The 16,364-nt window shown below is 45.3% G+C and overlaps 3 protein-coding genes and 1 long non-coding RNA gene across 7 annotated transcripts in view; 2 read left to right on the forward strand and 2 right to left on the reverse strand.

Annotated features, from left to right (window-relative positions):
• The window catches only part of LOC309564357 (uncharacterized protein), a 1,447,080-nt gene that overhangs the window by 315,161 nt on the left and 1,115,555 nt on the right, over positions 1-16,364 (reverse strand). The gene's annotated exons all lie outside the window — the stretch shown is intronic.
• Positions 1-16,364, forward strand: part of LOC309562846 (uncharacterized protein) — a 359,272-nt gene that overhangs the window by 65,242 nt on the left and 277,666 nt on the right. The gene's annotated exons all lie outside the window — the stretch shown is intronic.
• The window catches only part of LOC309563017, a 350,229-nt gene that overhangs the window by 56,604 nt on the left and 277,261 nt on the right, over positions 1-16,364 (reverse strand). The window lies entirely within an intron of this gene.
• LOC309563358 (esculentin-1B) overlaps positions 1-16,364 on the forward strand; it is a gene marked incomplete at its 5' end in the record, with an annotated part of 67,046 nt that overhangs the window by 48,419 nt on the left and 2,263 nt on the right. Inside the window, 2 exons of the mRNA XM_082267752.1 lie at positions 8,210-8,269; positions 16,259-16,341. Of these exons, the coding sequence (XP_082123878.1) occupies positions 8,210-8,269; positions 16,259-16,341 (143 nt within the window). The remainder of the gene's footprint in view (positions 1-8,209; positions 8,270-16,258; positions 16,342-16,364) is intronic.

Below are 16,364 nucleotides of genomic sequence, written 5' to 3' on the forward strand. Positions count from 1 at the left end.
TAGTGTGGTTGTGTACGTGTGATATACATACACTTTTTTTGGATCATATTTTCTATTCCGCTATTTAATCAAAAACCTTTGGGGATCAGTTAAATTGGGGGATAGTCTGTGTTGGTACGTGTGAGAGAGATCCACCTTTCCAAGTTGTTGGGGTTCATCTCATACTTCTGAAGGTTTGAGGGTGCTGCCTGTTCCATACCCCCCCTACTCCTCATCTAGCCTTTTAGGGGTACAAACAATAGTAATTGGGGCCTAGTGTGGTTGTGTACGTGTGATATACATACACTTTTTTTGGATCATATTTTCTATTCCGCTATTTAATCAAAAACCTTTGGGGATCAGTTAAATTGGGGGATAGTCTGTGTTGGTACGTGTGAGAGAGATCCACCTTTCCAAGTTGTTGGGGTTCATCTCATACTTCTGAAGGTTTGAGGGTGCTGCCTGTTCCATACCCCCCCTACTCCTCATCTAGCCTTTTAGGGGTACAAACAATAGTAATTGGGGCCTAGTGTGGTTGTGTACGTGTGATATACATACACTTTTTTTGGATCATATTTTCTATTCCGCTATTTAATCAAAAACCTTTGGGGATCAGTTAAATTGGGGGATAGTCTGTGTTGGTACGTGTGAGAGAGATCCACCTTTCCAAGTTGTTGGGGTTCATCTCATACTTCTGAAGGTTTGAGGGTGCTGCCTGTTCCATACCCCCCCTACTCCTCATCTAGCCTTTTAGGGGTACAAACAATAGTAATTGGGGCCTAGTGTGGTTGTGTACGTGTGATATACATACACTTTTTTTGGATCATATTTTCTATTCCGCTATTTAATCAAAAACCTTTGGGGATCAGTTAAATTGGGGGATAGTCTGTGTTGGTACGTGTGAGAGAGATCCACCTTTCCAAGTTGTTGGGGTTCATCTCATACTTCTGAAGGTTTGAGGGTGCTGCCTGTTCCATACTCCCCCTACTCCTCATCTAGCCTTTTAGGGGTACAAACAATAGTAATTGGGGCCTAGTGTGGTTGTGTACGTGTGATATACATACACTTTTTTTGGATCATATTTTCTATTCCGCTATTTAATCAAAAACCTTTGGGGATCAGTTAAATTGGGGGATAGTCTGTGTTGGTACGTGTGAGAGAGATCCACCTTTCCAAGTTGTTGGGGTTCATCTCATACTTCTGAAGGTTTGAGGGTGCTGCCTGTTCCATACTCCCCCTACTCCTAGCCTTTTAGGGGTACAAACAATAGTAATTGGGGCCTAGTGTGGTTGTGTACGTGTGATATACATACACTTTTTTTGGATCATATTTTCTATTCCGCTATTTAATCAAAAACCTTTGGGGATCAGTTAAATTGGGGGATAGTCTGTGTTGGTACGTGTGAGAGAGATCCACCTTTCCAAGTTGTTGGGGTTCATCTCATACTTCTGAAGGTTTGAGGGTGCTGCCTGTTCCATACTCCCCCTACTCCTAGCCTTTTAGGGGTACAAACAATAGTAATTGGGGCCTAGTGTGGTTGTGTACGTGTGATATACATACACTTTTTTTGGATCATATTTTCTATTCCGCTATTTAATCAAAAACCTTTGGGGATCAGTTAAATTGGGGGATAGTCTGTGTTGGTACGTGTGAGAGAGATCCACCTTTCCAAGTTGTTGGGGTTCATCTCATACTTCTGAAGGTTTGAGGGTGCTGCCTGTTCCATACCCCCCCTACTCCTCATCTAGCCTTTTAGGGGTACAAACAATAGTCATTGGGGCCTAGTGTGGTTGTGTACGTGTGATATACATACACTTTTTTTGGATCATATTTTCTATTCCGCTATTTAATCAAAAACCTTTGGGGATCAGTTAAATTGGGGGATAGTCTGTGTTGGTACGTGTGAGAGAGATCCACCTTTCCAAGTTGTTGGGGTTCATCTCATACTTCTGAAGGTTTGAGGGTGCTGCCTGTTCCATACCCCCCCTACTCCTCATCTAGCCTTTTAGGGGTACAAACAATAGTAATTGGGGCCTAGTGTGGTTGTGTACGTGTGATATACATACACTTTTTTTGGATCATATTTTCTATTCCGCTATTTAATCAAAAACCTTTGGGGATCAGTTAAATTGGGGGATAGTCTGTGTTGGTACGTGTGAGAGAGATCCACCTTTCCAAGTTGTTGGGGTTCATCTCATACTTCTGAAGGTTTGAGGGTGCTGCCTGTTCCATACTCCCCCTACTCCTCATCTAGCCTTTTAGGGGTACAAACAATAGTAATTGGGGCCTAGTGTGGTTGTGTACGTGTGATATACATACACTTTTTTTGGATCATATTTTCTATTCCGCTATTTAATCAAAAACCTTTGGGGATCAGTTAAATTGGGGGATAGTCTGTGTTGGTACGTGTGAGAGAGATCCACCTTTCCAAGTTTTTGGGGTTCATCTCATACTACTGAAGATTTGAGGGTGCTGCCTGTTCCATACTCCTCCTCCTACTGCTCAACCATCCTTTTAGGGGTACAAACAATAGTAGTTGGGGCCTAGTGTGGTGGTGTACGTGCGAGATACATACACTTTCTTTTTGATCATATTTTCTATTCCGCTATTCAATTAAAACCTTTGGGGATCAATTCAATTGCGAGATAGTCTGTGTCGGTACGTGTGAGATCCACCTTTCCAAGTTGTTGGGGTTCATCTCATACTTCTGAAGATTTGAGGGTGCTGCCTGTTCCATACTCCTGCTCCTACTGCTCAACCATCCTTTTAGGGGTACAAACAATAGTAATTGGGGCCTAGTGTGGTTGTGTACGTGCGAGATACATACACTTTTTTTGATCATATTTCCTATTCCGCTATTCAATAAAAACCTTTGAGGATCAATTGAATTGCGGGATAGTCTGTGTCGGTACGTGTGAGATCCACCTTTCCAAGTTTTTGGGGTTCATCTCATACTTCTGAAGATTTGAGGGTGCTGCCTGTTCCATACTCCTCCTCCTACTCCTCATCCATCCTTTTAGGGGTACAAACAATAGTAATTGGGGCCTAGTGTGGTTGTGTACGTGCGAGATACATACACTTTTTTTGATCATATTTCCTATTCCGCTATTCAATAAAAACCTTTGAGGATCAATTGAATTGCGGGATAGTCTGTGTCGGTACGTGTGAGATCCACCTTTCCAAGTTTTTGGGGTTCATCTCATACTTCTGAAGATTTGAGGGTGCTGTCTGTTCCATACTCCTCCTACTCCTCATCCATCCTTTTAGGGGTAGAAACAATAGTAATTGGGGCCTAGTGTGGTTTTGTACGTGCGAGATACATACACTTTTTTGGATCATATTTCCTATTCCGCTATTCAATAAAAACCTTTCTAGGGCAAGATCTTAAATTACAGAAATATGAGGAGACCGTCAAATAAGGGCCGTGGCCTGGGTCGTGGTGCTGCTGGTAGAGCTCCTGTTGCAAGGAGAGGACGTGGTCGATCTGTGCCAGCTACACGCACAAGTGAAACACCTTCCTCAAGTGTGAGTAGGCGACAGAACCTGCATCAGTATTTGGTAGGGCATCAAACGCCCCTAGAAGTGATGAGGCCAGAACAAGTTGAGGCGATAGTAGATTGGTTTGCTGCTGACAGTGCCTCCAGTTCCTTCACATTGTCTCCCACCCAGTCTACTGCAGAAAGGTCAGAGTTGGCACCTGCAGCCAATGTCCAACCGTCTTTCACCTCACCCCCTTGCAAATCAGGCCAGCAGTCTGAGCCCCAAGCCATACAGCAGTCTCTTATTCTTTTTGAGGACTCTGTCAGCAGGGTTTCCCAGGGCCATCCACCTAGCCCTGCCCCAGAAGTGGAAGAGATTGAGTGCAGCGATGCCCAACCACTTATTTCTCAAGATGAGTACATGCAAGGATCATCGCAGCACGTCTCCGATGATGACGAAACGCAGGTGCCAACTGCTGCGGCGTTCAGCATTGTGGAGACCGACAAGGAGGGCAGGGGTGAAGACTGGGTGGAAGATGATGTGGAGGACGATGAGGTCCTCGACCCCACATGGAATGAACGTCATGCAGGTGACCTGAGTAGTTTGGAGGAAGAGGCGGTGGTCGCACAGAGCCACCAGCACAGCAGAAGAGGGAGCAGGGTGCAGAAGCGGAGCGGCCGTGCCCTAGACACTACGCCCGCTACTGCCCAACGCAGCAAGGGAACGAGCGCACCAAAGTCAGCTCAAAGGAGTTCTCTAGCGTGGAAGTTCTTTAGAAAATGTGCTGATGACAGGACACGAGTGGTTTGCACCCTGTGCAATCAGAGCTTGAAGCGAGGCATAAACCTTCTCAACCTGAGCACAACCTGCATGATCAGGCATCTAAGTGCAAAGCACGAGCTGCAGTGGAGTACACACCTTCAAAACCAAGAAACGTCTCTGGCTCATCCTGCTTCCTCTTCTGCTGCAGTCTCGGCCGCTCCAGCCACATCTGTAGTGATACCGGCACCTGCCACCCCGCAAACAGACGATCTGTCAGCAACACCACCACCTGGGTCACCAACAACCATCTCCACAATGTCCCGTGGAAGCGTTCAGCTTTCCATCTCCCAAACACTTGAGAGGAAGAGGAAGTACCCCCCTACCCACCCGCGATCCCTGGCCCTGAATGCCAGCATTTCAAAATTATTGGCCTTTGAAATGCTGTCATTCCGTCTGGTGGAGACGCACAGTTTTAAAAACCTTATGTCGGTGGCTGTCCCACAGTACGTCGTGCCCAGCCGCCACTACTTTTCCAGGCAAGCCATCCCTTCCCTGCACAACCAAGTGGGGGAAAATATCAGGTGTGCACTGCGCAACGCCATCTGTGCCAAGGTCCACCTAACTACGGATACGTGGACCAGTAAGCACGGTCAGGGGCGTTATATCTCCCTAACGGCACACTGGGTAAATGCAGTGGCGGATGGGCCTGAGGCGGATAGCAATTTGGCGCATGTCCTTCCACCACCGAGGATTGCAGGGCGCTTCAGTTTGCCTCCTGTTCCTAACTCCTCCTACTCCGCTTCCTCATCCTCTACCGCCTCCTCATCCGGACAGCGTAACACCTTCACCACCAACTTCAGCACGGCCAGGGGTAAACGACAGCAGGCAGTTTTACAACTTGCCTGTTTGGGGGACAAACCACACACCGCGCAGGAGTTGTGGAGGAGCATGGAACAGCAGACAAATGAGTGGTTGCTGCCAGCGAGCCTCAAGCCCGGCCTGGTGGTGTGCGATAACGGGCGAAATCTCATAGCAGCTCTGGGCCTAGCCGGTTTGACGCACATCCCTTGCCTGGCGCATGTGCTGAATTTGGTGGTGCAGAGGTTCCTTAAAAACTACCCCGATATGTCAGAGCTGCTGCAGAAAGTGCGGGCCGTTTGTGCGCACTTTCGGCGTTCTCACCCTGCTGCTGCTCGCCTGGCAGCGCTGCAGCGTAACTTCGGCCTTCCCGCTCACCGCCTCATATGTGACGTGCCCACAAGGTGGAACTCCACCTTGCACATGCTGGAAAGACTGTGCGAGCAGCAGCAGGCCATAGTGGAGTTTCAGCTGCAGCACGCACGCGTGAGTCGCTCTGCGGAACAGCACCACTTCACCACCAATAACTGGGCCTCCATGCGAGACCTGTGTGCCTTGTTGCGCTGTTTTGAGTACTCCACCAACATGGCCAGTGGCAATGACGCCGTTCTCAGCTTAACTATCCCACTTCTATGCCTCCTTGAAAAAACAATTCGGGCGATGATGGAAGAGGATGTGGCACAGGATGAGGAGGAGGAGGAGGATGAAGAGGTAACATTTCCAAGGCTTTCAGGGCAGTCATTCGCAAGGGGCTCCGAGGGTGGGTTCCTGCACACGCAAACGCCAGGGACGCAATTGTCCAGCAGGGGCACAGTTCTGGAGGATGAGGAGGATGAGGAGGAGGAGGAGCTGGAGGAGGAGATGGAACCATGTTCACAGCAGGGTGGCACCCAGGCCAGCTCATGGCCATCACTGGTGCGTGGCTGGGGGGATACAGAGGACACGGACGATACACCTCCCACAGAGGACAGCCTTTCGTTGCCTCTGGGCAGCCTGGCACACATGAGCGATTACATGCTGCAGTGTCTCCACAACGACCGCCGAGTTGCCCACATTCTAACTTGTGCTGATTACTGGGTGGCCACGCTGCTGGATCCCCGTTACAAGGACAACGTACCGTCCTTAATTCACTCACTGGAGCGCGATCGCAAGATGCGCGAGTACAAGCGCACGCTGGTAGACGCCATGCTGCTGGCATTCCCATCTGACAGCGGGGCCACAGTGGAAGCACAAGGCAGAGGAGGAGGAGGAGGAGGTCGCCAACGCAACCAGGGCACCGCCAGCACCTCAGAAGGCAGGGTTAGCATGGCCGAAATGTGGAAAAGCTTTGTCAGCACGCCACAACAAACAGCAGCACCAGCAGCTCAGATGGAACGTCTTAGCAGGAGGCAGCATTTTACCAACATGGTGGAGCAGTATGTGTGCACACGCCTACATGTAGTGAATGACGGGTCTGCCCCCTTCAACTTCTGGGTCTCCAAATTGGGCACATGGCCTGAGCTTGCCCTTTACGCCTTGGAGGTGCTGGCGTGCCCTGCAGCCAGTGTATTATCTGAACGGGTATTTAGCACGGCTGGGGGCGTTATAACAGACAAGCGCAGCCGCCTGTCCAGAGACAATGTGGACAAGCTCACGTTCATTAAAATGAACCAGGCATGGATCCCACGGGACTTTTCCGTACCTTATGCAGAATAGCAATGGATACCGACCTTACCCACCCATTGTTCCATTTTTGCTCTTTCTCACTCTTTTGGGGTGTACCCTCATTTAAAATTTTTGAAAAGAAGCAGTGTTGGCTACCTCGTCCTCCTCCTCAGGGCCAGATTAATGTAGGGGCTATTGGAGCTGCAGCTCCAGGCCCCTACCTTTTATATAGGCCCCGGGTTGGCCATATTCACTGTTACCGCTCTTCTGTCACTTGTAAACACAGAAGTCTGGCTTCTATGCTCGCTTCCCCAGGCAGCACCCTCAGAACCTCCCCACACAGCGTGAAGGCCGGACAAGGAGGGACAGTTGGCGATGCATGGATGTGTTTATGGGCTTCAGAGACAGCATCCCATGTTGAATTAGGCATGCATGGCTGCACCCTTCCTCCTCTGGGTGCATGGCAAGGCACGGCCCTTAAGGCCCTTCAAAATCCTCAGCACCAAGCCCATGATGCTGTTAATCCGGCCCTGGTCCTCCTCCACCGCCGCTTCCACCTACACCGCCCATAGGTGTGCGCAGCCTATTGCATTAAGGTGTGCACCCCAAAGTTGAAATACACATGCATGTGTTTGCCAGCAGGGAGAGTAATGTATCGGGGCCATGTACCTGTAGGCAAGGAGAAATAGAGCAGAGCAGGTCCCAGGGAGATCTTTCCCATCTCCTCACTGGCAATGCTATGTGCCCTAGGTGATTAGGGTGTGCCCAGGCACACCCAGCACACCCTGTGCGCACGCCTATGTCACCGCCACATCCACCACCACCTCAACCTCCCTCCTACTCCATATGGGCCTCGTCCTTCAGAGATGAAGAAGAACATTGTTTTATTTTTCTGTTTTTTTTTGTTGTTTTAAGTTATTTCCCTATCCACATTTGTTTGCAGAGCACTTGCCATGCTCTTAATTACGTTTTGCTGCCATTTGCAGCACTCTAGCCCTTTCCTTTGGTGTTTTAGAGCCATTTTAGTGCCTTAAAGTTCGGGTCCCCATTGACTTCAATGGGGTTCGGTGTCCGGGAAAAGTTCGGTAAAAGTCCGGGACACGGACCCGGACTTTTTTTTAAAGTTCGGCCGAACCCGTCGAACACGGACATCTAGGTGTCCGCTCAACCCTAGTTGTGTTGTTTGGGATCTAGCACTGTGGTTTCACAAGGACATTCTTACGGCAAAAATTTGGGCTAGAATTCCACCTAAACCAGTTTTAGATTAAAAATGTCTAAATTGCATATCATGAGACATTTGAATTGCTTACAGGGTGATGATATTTGTCCCACCTGGAGGCTTGTGGGTAAATATTTTAGTAAATACATGTGGCGTCAGTTATGTTTTCCTAAGAGAGATGTGGTTTTTACCTTAAACTTTAATTAAAACTTCTGTTTGCCCCACTTCTTTGTCTTCTATTATATAAGCCAACCCAGTTCTTTGTAGGGTAGACCACCACTGAAGTCTTCCAGCTGTCTACATTCTCAGCACCAACTGAACCACCCGGTAAGTATATGCTGGAATAATATTATATTATTAATCCTATTATAATTATTTATAAGGAAAGAAACCTTGGCATTCATCTTTCAGGTAAAGTTTAAAGGATTCCTATGTTTTATTTTGTTTTCTAAATAATGGCAAGGTTCCTCATATCATTTTCCTCATAATGCTTTATTTTTTACAATAATTCTGAAAATTCCAATTTATTTCAAAGCAGAAAATATTAAAACTGGCCAACCTATAATTAAACCAGCTATTGTACATATTTCACAGCCTTAATTATAAGCCTATTAAAAAAAAAAAAAATATGAAGTGAATCAAAGTTTTGTTTTTTTTTTTGTGTCCTAATGGAAAGTTTTTCTTTTTACAATTTTGATGAATGTGAAAATTCCAATTTATTACACAAAATTTAAAGCAGAAAATACTAAAATTGGCCAACCTAGAATCAAACCAGCTATACATATTTCACAATCTTAATTGTAAGCTTATTTACAAAAAATGAAGTGGATCAAAGTTCCCTTTTTGTGTCCTGAATGGAAAGTTTTGCTTTTTACAATTTTGATGAATGTGAAAATGCCAATTTATTTAATAAAATTCAAGCAGAAAACACTAAAACTGGCCAACCTATAATTTAACCAGCTATTGTACATATTTCAAAATCCTAATTGTAAGCTTATTTAAAAAAATATGAAGGGGATCAAAGTTTTATTTGTGTGTCCTGAATGGAAAGTTTTTCTTTTTACAATTTTGATAAATGTGAAAATGCCAATTTATTTCACAAAATTAAAAGCAGAAAATTATAAAATTTGCCAACCTAGAATTAAACCAGCTATTGTACATATTTCCCAATCTTAATTGTAAGCTTATTTTAAAAAATATATGAAGGGGATCAAAGTTTTATTTTTGTGTCCTGAATGGAAAGTTTTTCCTTTTACAATTTTGATGAATGGGAAAATGCCAATTTATTTCACAAAATTAAAAGCAGAAAATTATAAAAATGGCCAACCTAGAATTAAACCAGCTATTGTACATATTTCTTAATTGTAAGCCTATTAAAAAAATAAAAAAAAATATGAAGTGGATCAAAGTTGTATTTTTGTGTCCTGAATGCCCCCCCACCCCAGGGCTTGGGCATCAATTTTCCGCCCCTCTCAAGTGCCACCTGGGTCCAATGGACCCAGCAGGATCCATGGTAGGGCCGGCCCTGGTTACCATGCACATCTGCACCAGATATTGCACTCTCCAACTTTAGTAACTCAAACCCACTGTCTCTTCTTTCCCTGGTTAGCTTGATAATTTGGTCTCTAATGTTCCTTTACAGCTTGTAGTGGGGTCCCGTAATAAATACCTGTTGGTAGGCTGATCAGTGGTCCATTGTTTAACTTTGACACTTCTTAAACTTTGACGAAATACCTTAAAGTATGAGAAATGTTTAAAGATAAAAAGGTGCTTATTTATTTATAAAACTCTTGATAAGCAAATTGAATAAAATCTAAAACATATTAAACAGAAAGGTTGATTGGTGTCCGTAGGGCAGTGCACGGTGTCAGTAGAGCAGTGGATGATGTCATAAGGGCAGAGATTGGTGTCAGTAGGGCAGTGGACGGTGTCAGTAGGGAAGTGGATGGTGTCATAAGGACAGAGATTTGGTGTCAGTAGGGCAGTGGACGGTGTCAATAGAGCAGTGGATGATGTCATAAGGGCAGATATTGGTGTCAGTAGGGCAGTGGACGGTGTCAGTAGAGCAGTAGATGATGTCATAAGGGCAGATATTGGTGTCAGTAGAGCAGTGGACGGTATCAGTAGAGTAGTGGATGATGTCATAAGGGCAGAGATTGGTGTCAGTAGGGCAGTGGACGGTGTCAGTAGAGCAGCGGATGATGTCAAAAGGGCAGAGATTGGTGTCAGTAGAGCAGTGGATGGTATCAGTAGAGTAGTGGATGATGTCATAAGGGCAGAGATTGGTGTCCATAGGGCAGTGCACGGTGCCAGTAGAGTAGTGGATGATGTCATAAGGGCAGAGATTGGTGTCAGTAGGGCAGTGGACGGTGTCAGTAGAGCAGTGGATGGTGTCATAAGGGCAGAGATTGGTGTCAGTAGGACAGTGGACAGTATCAGTAGAGCAGTGGGTGGTGTCATAAGGACAGAGATTGGTGTATGTAGGGCAATGGACGGTTTCAGTAGAGCAGTGGATGATGTCATAAGGGCAAAGATTGGTGTCCATAGGGCAGTGGACGGTGTCAGTAGAGCAGTGGATGATGTCATAAGGGCAGAGATTGGTGTCAGTAGGACAGTGGACAGTGTCAGTAGAGCAGTGGATGATGTCATAAGGGGAAAGATTGGTGTCCGTAGGGCAGTGGACGGTGTCAGTAGAGCAGTGGACGATGTCATAAGGGCAGAGATTTGGTGTCAGTAGGGCAGTGGACAGTGCCACTAGAGTAGTGGATGAGGTCATAAGGGCAGAGATTGGTATCAGTAGGTCAGTGGATGGTATCAGTAGCTTTTATTCCAAATTCTTTCTTACAATTTTATTTTTTAAAATACATTTAAAAAATATATTTTTGCAGAAAAAGGAGAATTTTTTTTTATTTGGTGAAATATCAGGGGTCTAACTAGGGGGAATATGCGCCACATGGGGTGATTAGGGTGTGCCCAGGCACACCTGGCACACTCTGTGCGCATGCCTATGGCCGGATGTTAGAGAACAATTCTGGTATAGACCAGGAATACGTAGTGCATGGTGTAATTCAAATCTTTGTTACCAGCTGACCAGTAGAAGAGGGGGATGGGATATTGCCCTTCATTACATAGTAAAACCTAACATACATTCACTGAATTCCAATATCCTAATATATTTATGCATAAAATACTGTTCTTTTATATAATTATGCAGTAACATGGGGGACCATTAGCTCAGTGGCAGATGTGTTTTTCAAGTGATTCACTGTCATCAGGAACTATATTTTAAGGGCCTGGTAACCCATTTTTATTAAAAGGCAAAATAAAAAGTCCATAATAGGTTTCCCATGCAGAGGTTCTTTTCCAGTCAATATATGACAAACAGAAAATGCTAGCCCACCAGGCTCTTAAGCTCTCACTCAGCTTTTCAGTTGCAGTATCTCTGCTCTTTATGCTGGTCTCCAGACCACAAATTCTCCAGAGCTGACAGCTTCACTCTGGCCTTAGTCCTCAGGCCATCACCCATCTCTTGCAGACACACACGTGCTTGGGCTGCCACCTGCAGCCTCTGACTCCTAGAGACCTCCTGTCTCTCATCGGTGGAGCCATCTCCTACTGGGAGCTCGTAGGTATTCCTTAACCTCCATTATAAGGGCTGTGTGCACCTGAGCACACACCCTACTGCTTGTCTTTCACAAAACATGGACACAGGGTTCGAGATTACATCCCACCCAAGACACTATGGAATCTCCAAATTACAGAGCCCCATCCAGGTATATCAAAACCTGGAGAAAGCTGCAAAAGCAGTTTTCTCCACTGCACATCTACGTTCTGTAGTCCTGCACAAAGCCAATGTGCACACTCTGTGTCCTTTTAATGACCATTGTGGGAGATTAGCTCGGTGGCGGGTATGGATGACCCCTTGGGGGGTGCGTTTACACAGGGAGATAGCCGTGAAGTGGTTGCAAACAACAGTTTGGTTTATTCATGCAATTTTCTTCACACAAGTGCAAGCGTCAAAAACATCAAAATAAAATAAAACACAAAATAAATCCTTGCCACTGTGGGCGGCTACCTTCTCACACACAGGAACCTATCTAAGGAAGTCTGTCTCCAACCTACTGTTGGGCAAACTTTGCTGATCCTTCAGCAGACACTCAATAGTCCATTTATTTTCACTCCACATAACAAATGTCCATTGAACATGTCCCTTTGCTTTTCTCTTCACATAGAACACATTCCTTTGTTTGTCTCTTCACATAGCAACCATTCCTTTGCTTGTCTCTTCACATAGCAAACAGTTTATTTATTTCTTCCACATAGAAATAGTTAAATTTCTCACCTTGAGAAGTCTTCACACTTTTTACCCTCCTCAGCACACATCGCTCCAGGAGGTCTTCCCCTCCTATGCTCACACAGCTTTCAGGGGGCACCCATCTGATTGTCCTCCGCTACCCAAACGGCGTCAGGAGGCAGCAATCCTTCTCCCAGGCTGTCACAGCGTCGGGAGGCACACATCTGACTGTCCTCCTCTCCCCAGCCCACACGGCGTCACGAGGAAGCAATCCTTAGACTTCCTTTGGACAAATTATAGAGGCCTTAACTTCCTCATTCTGAACAGCTGAAGGCCTTTCAACTTCCTTAAGCCGTTCTAGCTAGCTTTGCAGCTGACACCCTATAGTAATTGGTGAATTTTCTAAACCAGGTGGAAATGTATCTCCTGTCTGTGACTACATCCACAGATTTACCTGACTTCCTGTCACACCATTTTCACAGTGATAGAGTCTCAACCTGTCACAATGCCCTTTTTAGGAAATAGTACAATAAAAAGGAAGCATTCATAAGTTATATTCCTTATAATGATCAATTATTTTCACAAAATTTCAATGGTCTAATTCTCCATCTCTCCAAACCTGGAACAAATAAAAATCACACTATCTGGGAACTCTTCGCATTCATGCAAGAAAAACCCTAATAAAACCTTTAGACCAGTTAGAAAAACAGATTCATATACAGTTTCATTATTGTTTGTCTAACATCCTTTAGCAGTGCTTGAGCATGGACTAGAGTGTGTAGCCCAGGTGAGGCATTCCACGTATAAGATAGAAAGTCCTGGAAACCATAAACAATGAAGATTGGAACTTTGGTTCTTGTTAACCATTTCCAATGGCATCTAAGAACCAGCTGTGCTCTTCCTTTTTTGCTATTGAGGAACAAGATAGATCAAGACCCCCCTAATCATAGTTTTATCCATGGGTAACACGATCCAGTAAAGTCTGGAAAGCATCAAGCAAATCCATGTAAATAAAAAACAATTCTCCTGCCCGTAATGGGTTCCAGGTATACATGATATTTGGTGATGGGTTCCTCCAGAGGTTGCTTGGAGTTCCTTAAGCAATGGGCAGTTTCTACTTCTCAAATAAGTTCCCCCTGACACCATTGATCTTTTTAGCTATCTGGAAGAAAGTAATTCCTCCCAGTGTCCACAAGTGTAAGAAGCATTCATCCCACTGACCATCACACTAATGTGTCATGAGTTGTAAATATAGTAATTTTTAGAAGGGCTTCCCTGAAACCTGAAAATTATTTCAAGGGTTCCTCTGTGTTGATAAGGTTGAGAAAGGCTGCCATAGACAATGGCGATTAGAACTTAAGTTCTTGTGAACCATCTCCAATGGCATCTAAGAACCAGCTGTGCTCTTCCTTTTTTGCTATAAGGAACAAGATAGATCAAGACCCCTTAATCATTATTTAATCCATGGGTAACCAGATCCAGTAAGGTCTGGAAAGCATCAAGCAAATCCATGTCATTAAAAAACAATTCTCCTGCCCGTAATGGGTGCCAGGTATACGTGATCTTTGGTGATGGGTTCCTCCAGAGGTTGTTTGGGGTTCCTTAAGCAATGGGCAGTTTCTGCTTCTCAGATAAGTTCCCCCTGACACTAATAATCTTTTTAGCTATCCGGAAGAAAGTAATTCCTCCCAGTGTTCACAAGTGTAAGGAGTATTCATCCCGCTGACCAACACACTAATGTGTCATGAGTTGTAAATATAGTATTTTTTAGCAGGGGTTCCCTGAAACCTGAAAATTATTTCAAGGGTTCCTCTGTGTAGAAAAGGTTGAAAAAGGCTGCCATAGACAATGGAGATTAGAACTTAAAGCAGAGTTCCACCCAAAAGTGGAACTTCCGCTTTAGGCAGTTCTAACCCCCTGACATGCCACATTTGACAGGTACCCGCTCCCACTTCCGCTCGGAGCGCCGCGGCACCCTGAGCGGAAGTTCTCCTCTCCCCCTCCCTCCCTGCAATCTTCTGGGACATGTCAGAGGTCCCAGAAGATTGCCGGCCAATCACGACGCGTAGCGCAACTCGCGCATGCGCAGTGCGTACCCGGCTGTGAAGCCGACAACTGTCACAGCCGGGTGCCCACACCAGTGATGCCGGCGCCGCAGACAGAGAGGGAGAAGAGCGAGGCTTCGGGCGGCTGCATCGCTGGTCCGTTGGACAGGTGAGTGTGTGTTTAGGCTGGAACTCCGCTTTAAGTTCCAATAAGAACTAATGGAGATTAGAACTTAAAATCACAGAGAACATTACCCGGGGACTCTTCTCATTCATGCAAGAGAAACCCTAATGAAACCTTTAGTTCAGTTAGTAAAGCAGATTCATATACAGTATCAATATTTTTTCATCTAACATCCTTTAGCACTGCTTGAGTAAGGACTAGAGTGGGTAGCCCAGGTGAGGCATCCTCATATAAGATAGAAAGCCCTGAAAACCATAGAAAATGGAGATTAGAACTTCAGTTCTTGTGAATCATCCCTAATTGCATCTAAAAACCAGCTGTGGTCTTCCTTTTGTGCTATTGAGGGACAACATAGATCTAGACCCTTTAACCACTTAAGCCCCGGAAGATTTTACCCCCTTCCTGACCAGGCCCTATTTTGCGATTCGGCACTGCGTGACTTTAACGGAGAATTGTGCGGTCGTGCGACGCTGTACCCAAATGAAATTGATGTCTTTTTTTCCCCACAAAGAGAGCTTTCTTTTGGTGGTATTTGATCACCTGTGCGATTTTTTGATCATGCGCTATAAACAAAAAAAGAGCGACAATTTTGCGAAAATAACAATATTTTTCACATTATTTTATATGAAATTCCCCCCAAAAAAATGTAAAAATCAAAATTTTTTAACATTTTAGGCCAATTTGTTTTTTGCTACATATGTTTGGTAAAAAAAATCGCAATAAGCGTATTTTGATTGGTTTGCGCATAAGTTATTGCGTTTACTAACTAAGGGAAATATTTTTGTCATTTTTTGTTTAACGAGTAATGGCGGCGATCTGCGATTATTTTTGCGGGACTGCGACATTGCGGCGGACAGATCGGACCCTTGAATGACATTTTTGACACTTTAGCGGGTACCAGTGACATTACTACAGTAATCAGTGCTATAAATATGCACTGTTACTGTAAAAATGACACTGGCAGGGAAGGGGTTAACTTTATTGGAGAAGGAGGGGTTAAATGTATCCCTAGGGCGTGCTTCTAACTGTGCAGGGATGTGGCTGTTTGTGTAACAGTAGAGAAATACGATCCTGCATAGCATATGGATCGTATGATCTCTGCAGTTACACAGGGGAGAATGACAGGCGGCTTTGTTTACGTTAGCCGCCTGCCTTTCTCCCGCTGTTACCCAACGATCGCGAGTGACCGGCGGACATCGGGTCCGCCGGTCACATGCGCGGACTGCATAGGGAACGAGCGGGAGCGCGCCTCCGGCGGCGCACACGCTCGCCCCCTATTGGCTCACAGGCTAGTGACGTACCCATACGTCACTTTGCCTGTGAGAGGCTGACCGCCACCATACATATTCGTGCGGCGGTCGGCAAGAGGTTAATCATAGTGTTATCCATGGGTAACCAAATCCAGTAATGTCTGAAAAGCATCAAGCAAATCCATGTCATTAAAAAACAATTCTCGTGCCCGTAATGGGTGCCAGGTATACGTGATCTTTGGTGATGGTTTAGAGCAGGGATCCTCAAACTACGACCCTCCAGCTGTTACGGAATTACACATCCCATGAGGCATTGAAAAAATCTGACATTCACAACCATGAGTAGGCATGATGGGAATTGTAGTTCCAGAACAACTGGAGGGCCATAGTTTGAAGACCCCCTGGTTTAGAGCAAACATTGGACCTTTTTTATTGTATTGGGATAACCAGTTTATGTGTGTCTAACATTGGGGGCTTTATGTTATTTTTGAGTCATATTTTCAACTTTGTCTTTTTCTCTTCATGATTCCAATTCATTCACAGAGCCCAAAGATGTTCACCTTGAAGAAACCCCTTTTACTGATTGTCCTTCTTGGAATGATCTCCTTATCTCTCTGTGAGCAAGAGTAAGTATGGATAAGACTTTTTT

This window comes from Pelophylax lessonae, assembly GCF_965119305.1.
Source record: "Pelophylax lessonae genome assembly, chromosome: 9".
NCBI classification, from domain to species: Eukaryota; Metazoa; Chordata; class Amphibia; order Anura; family Ranidae; genus Pelophylax; species Pelophylax lessonae.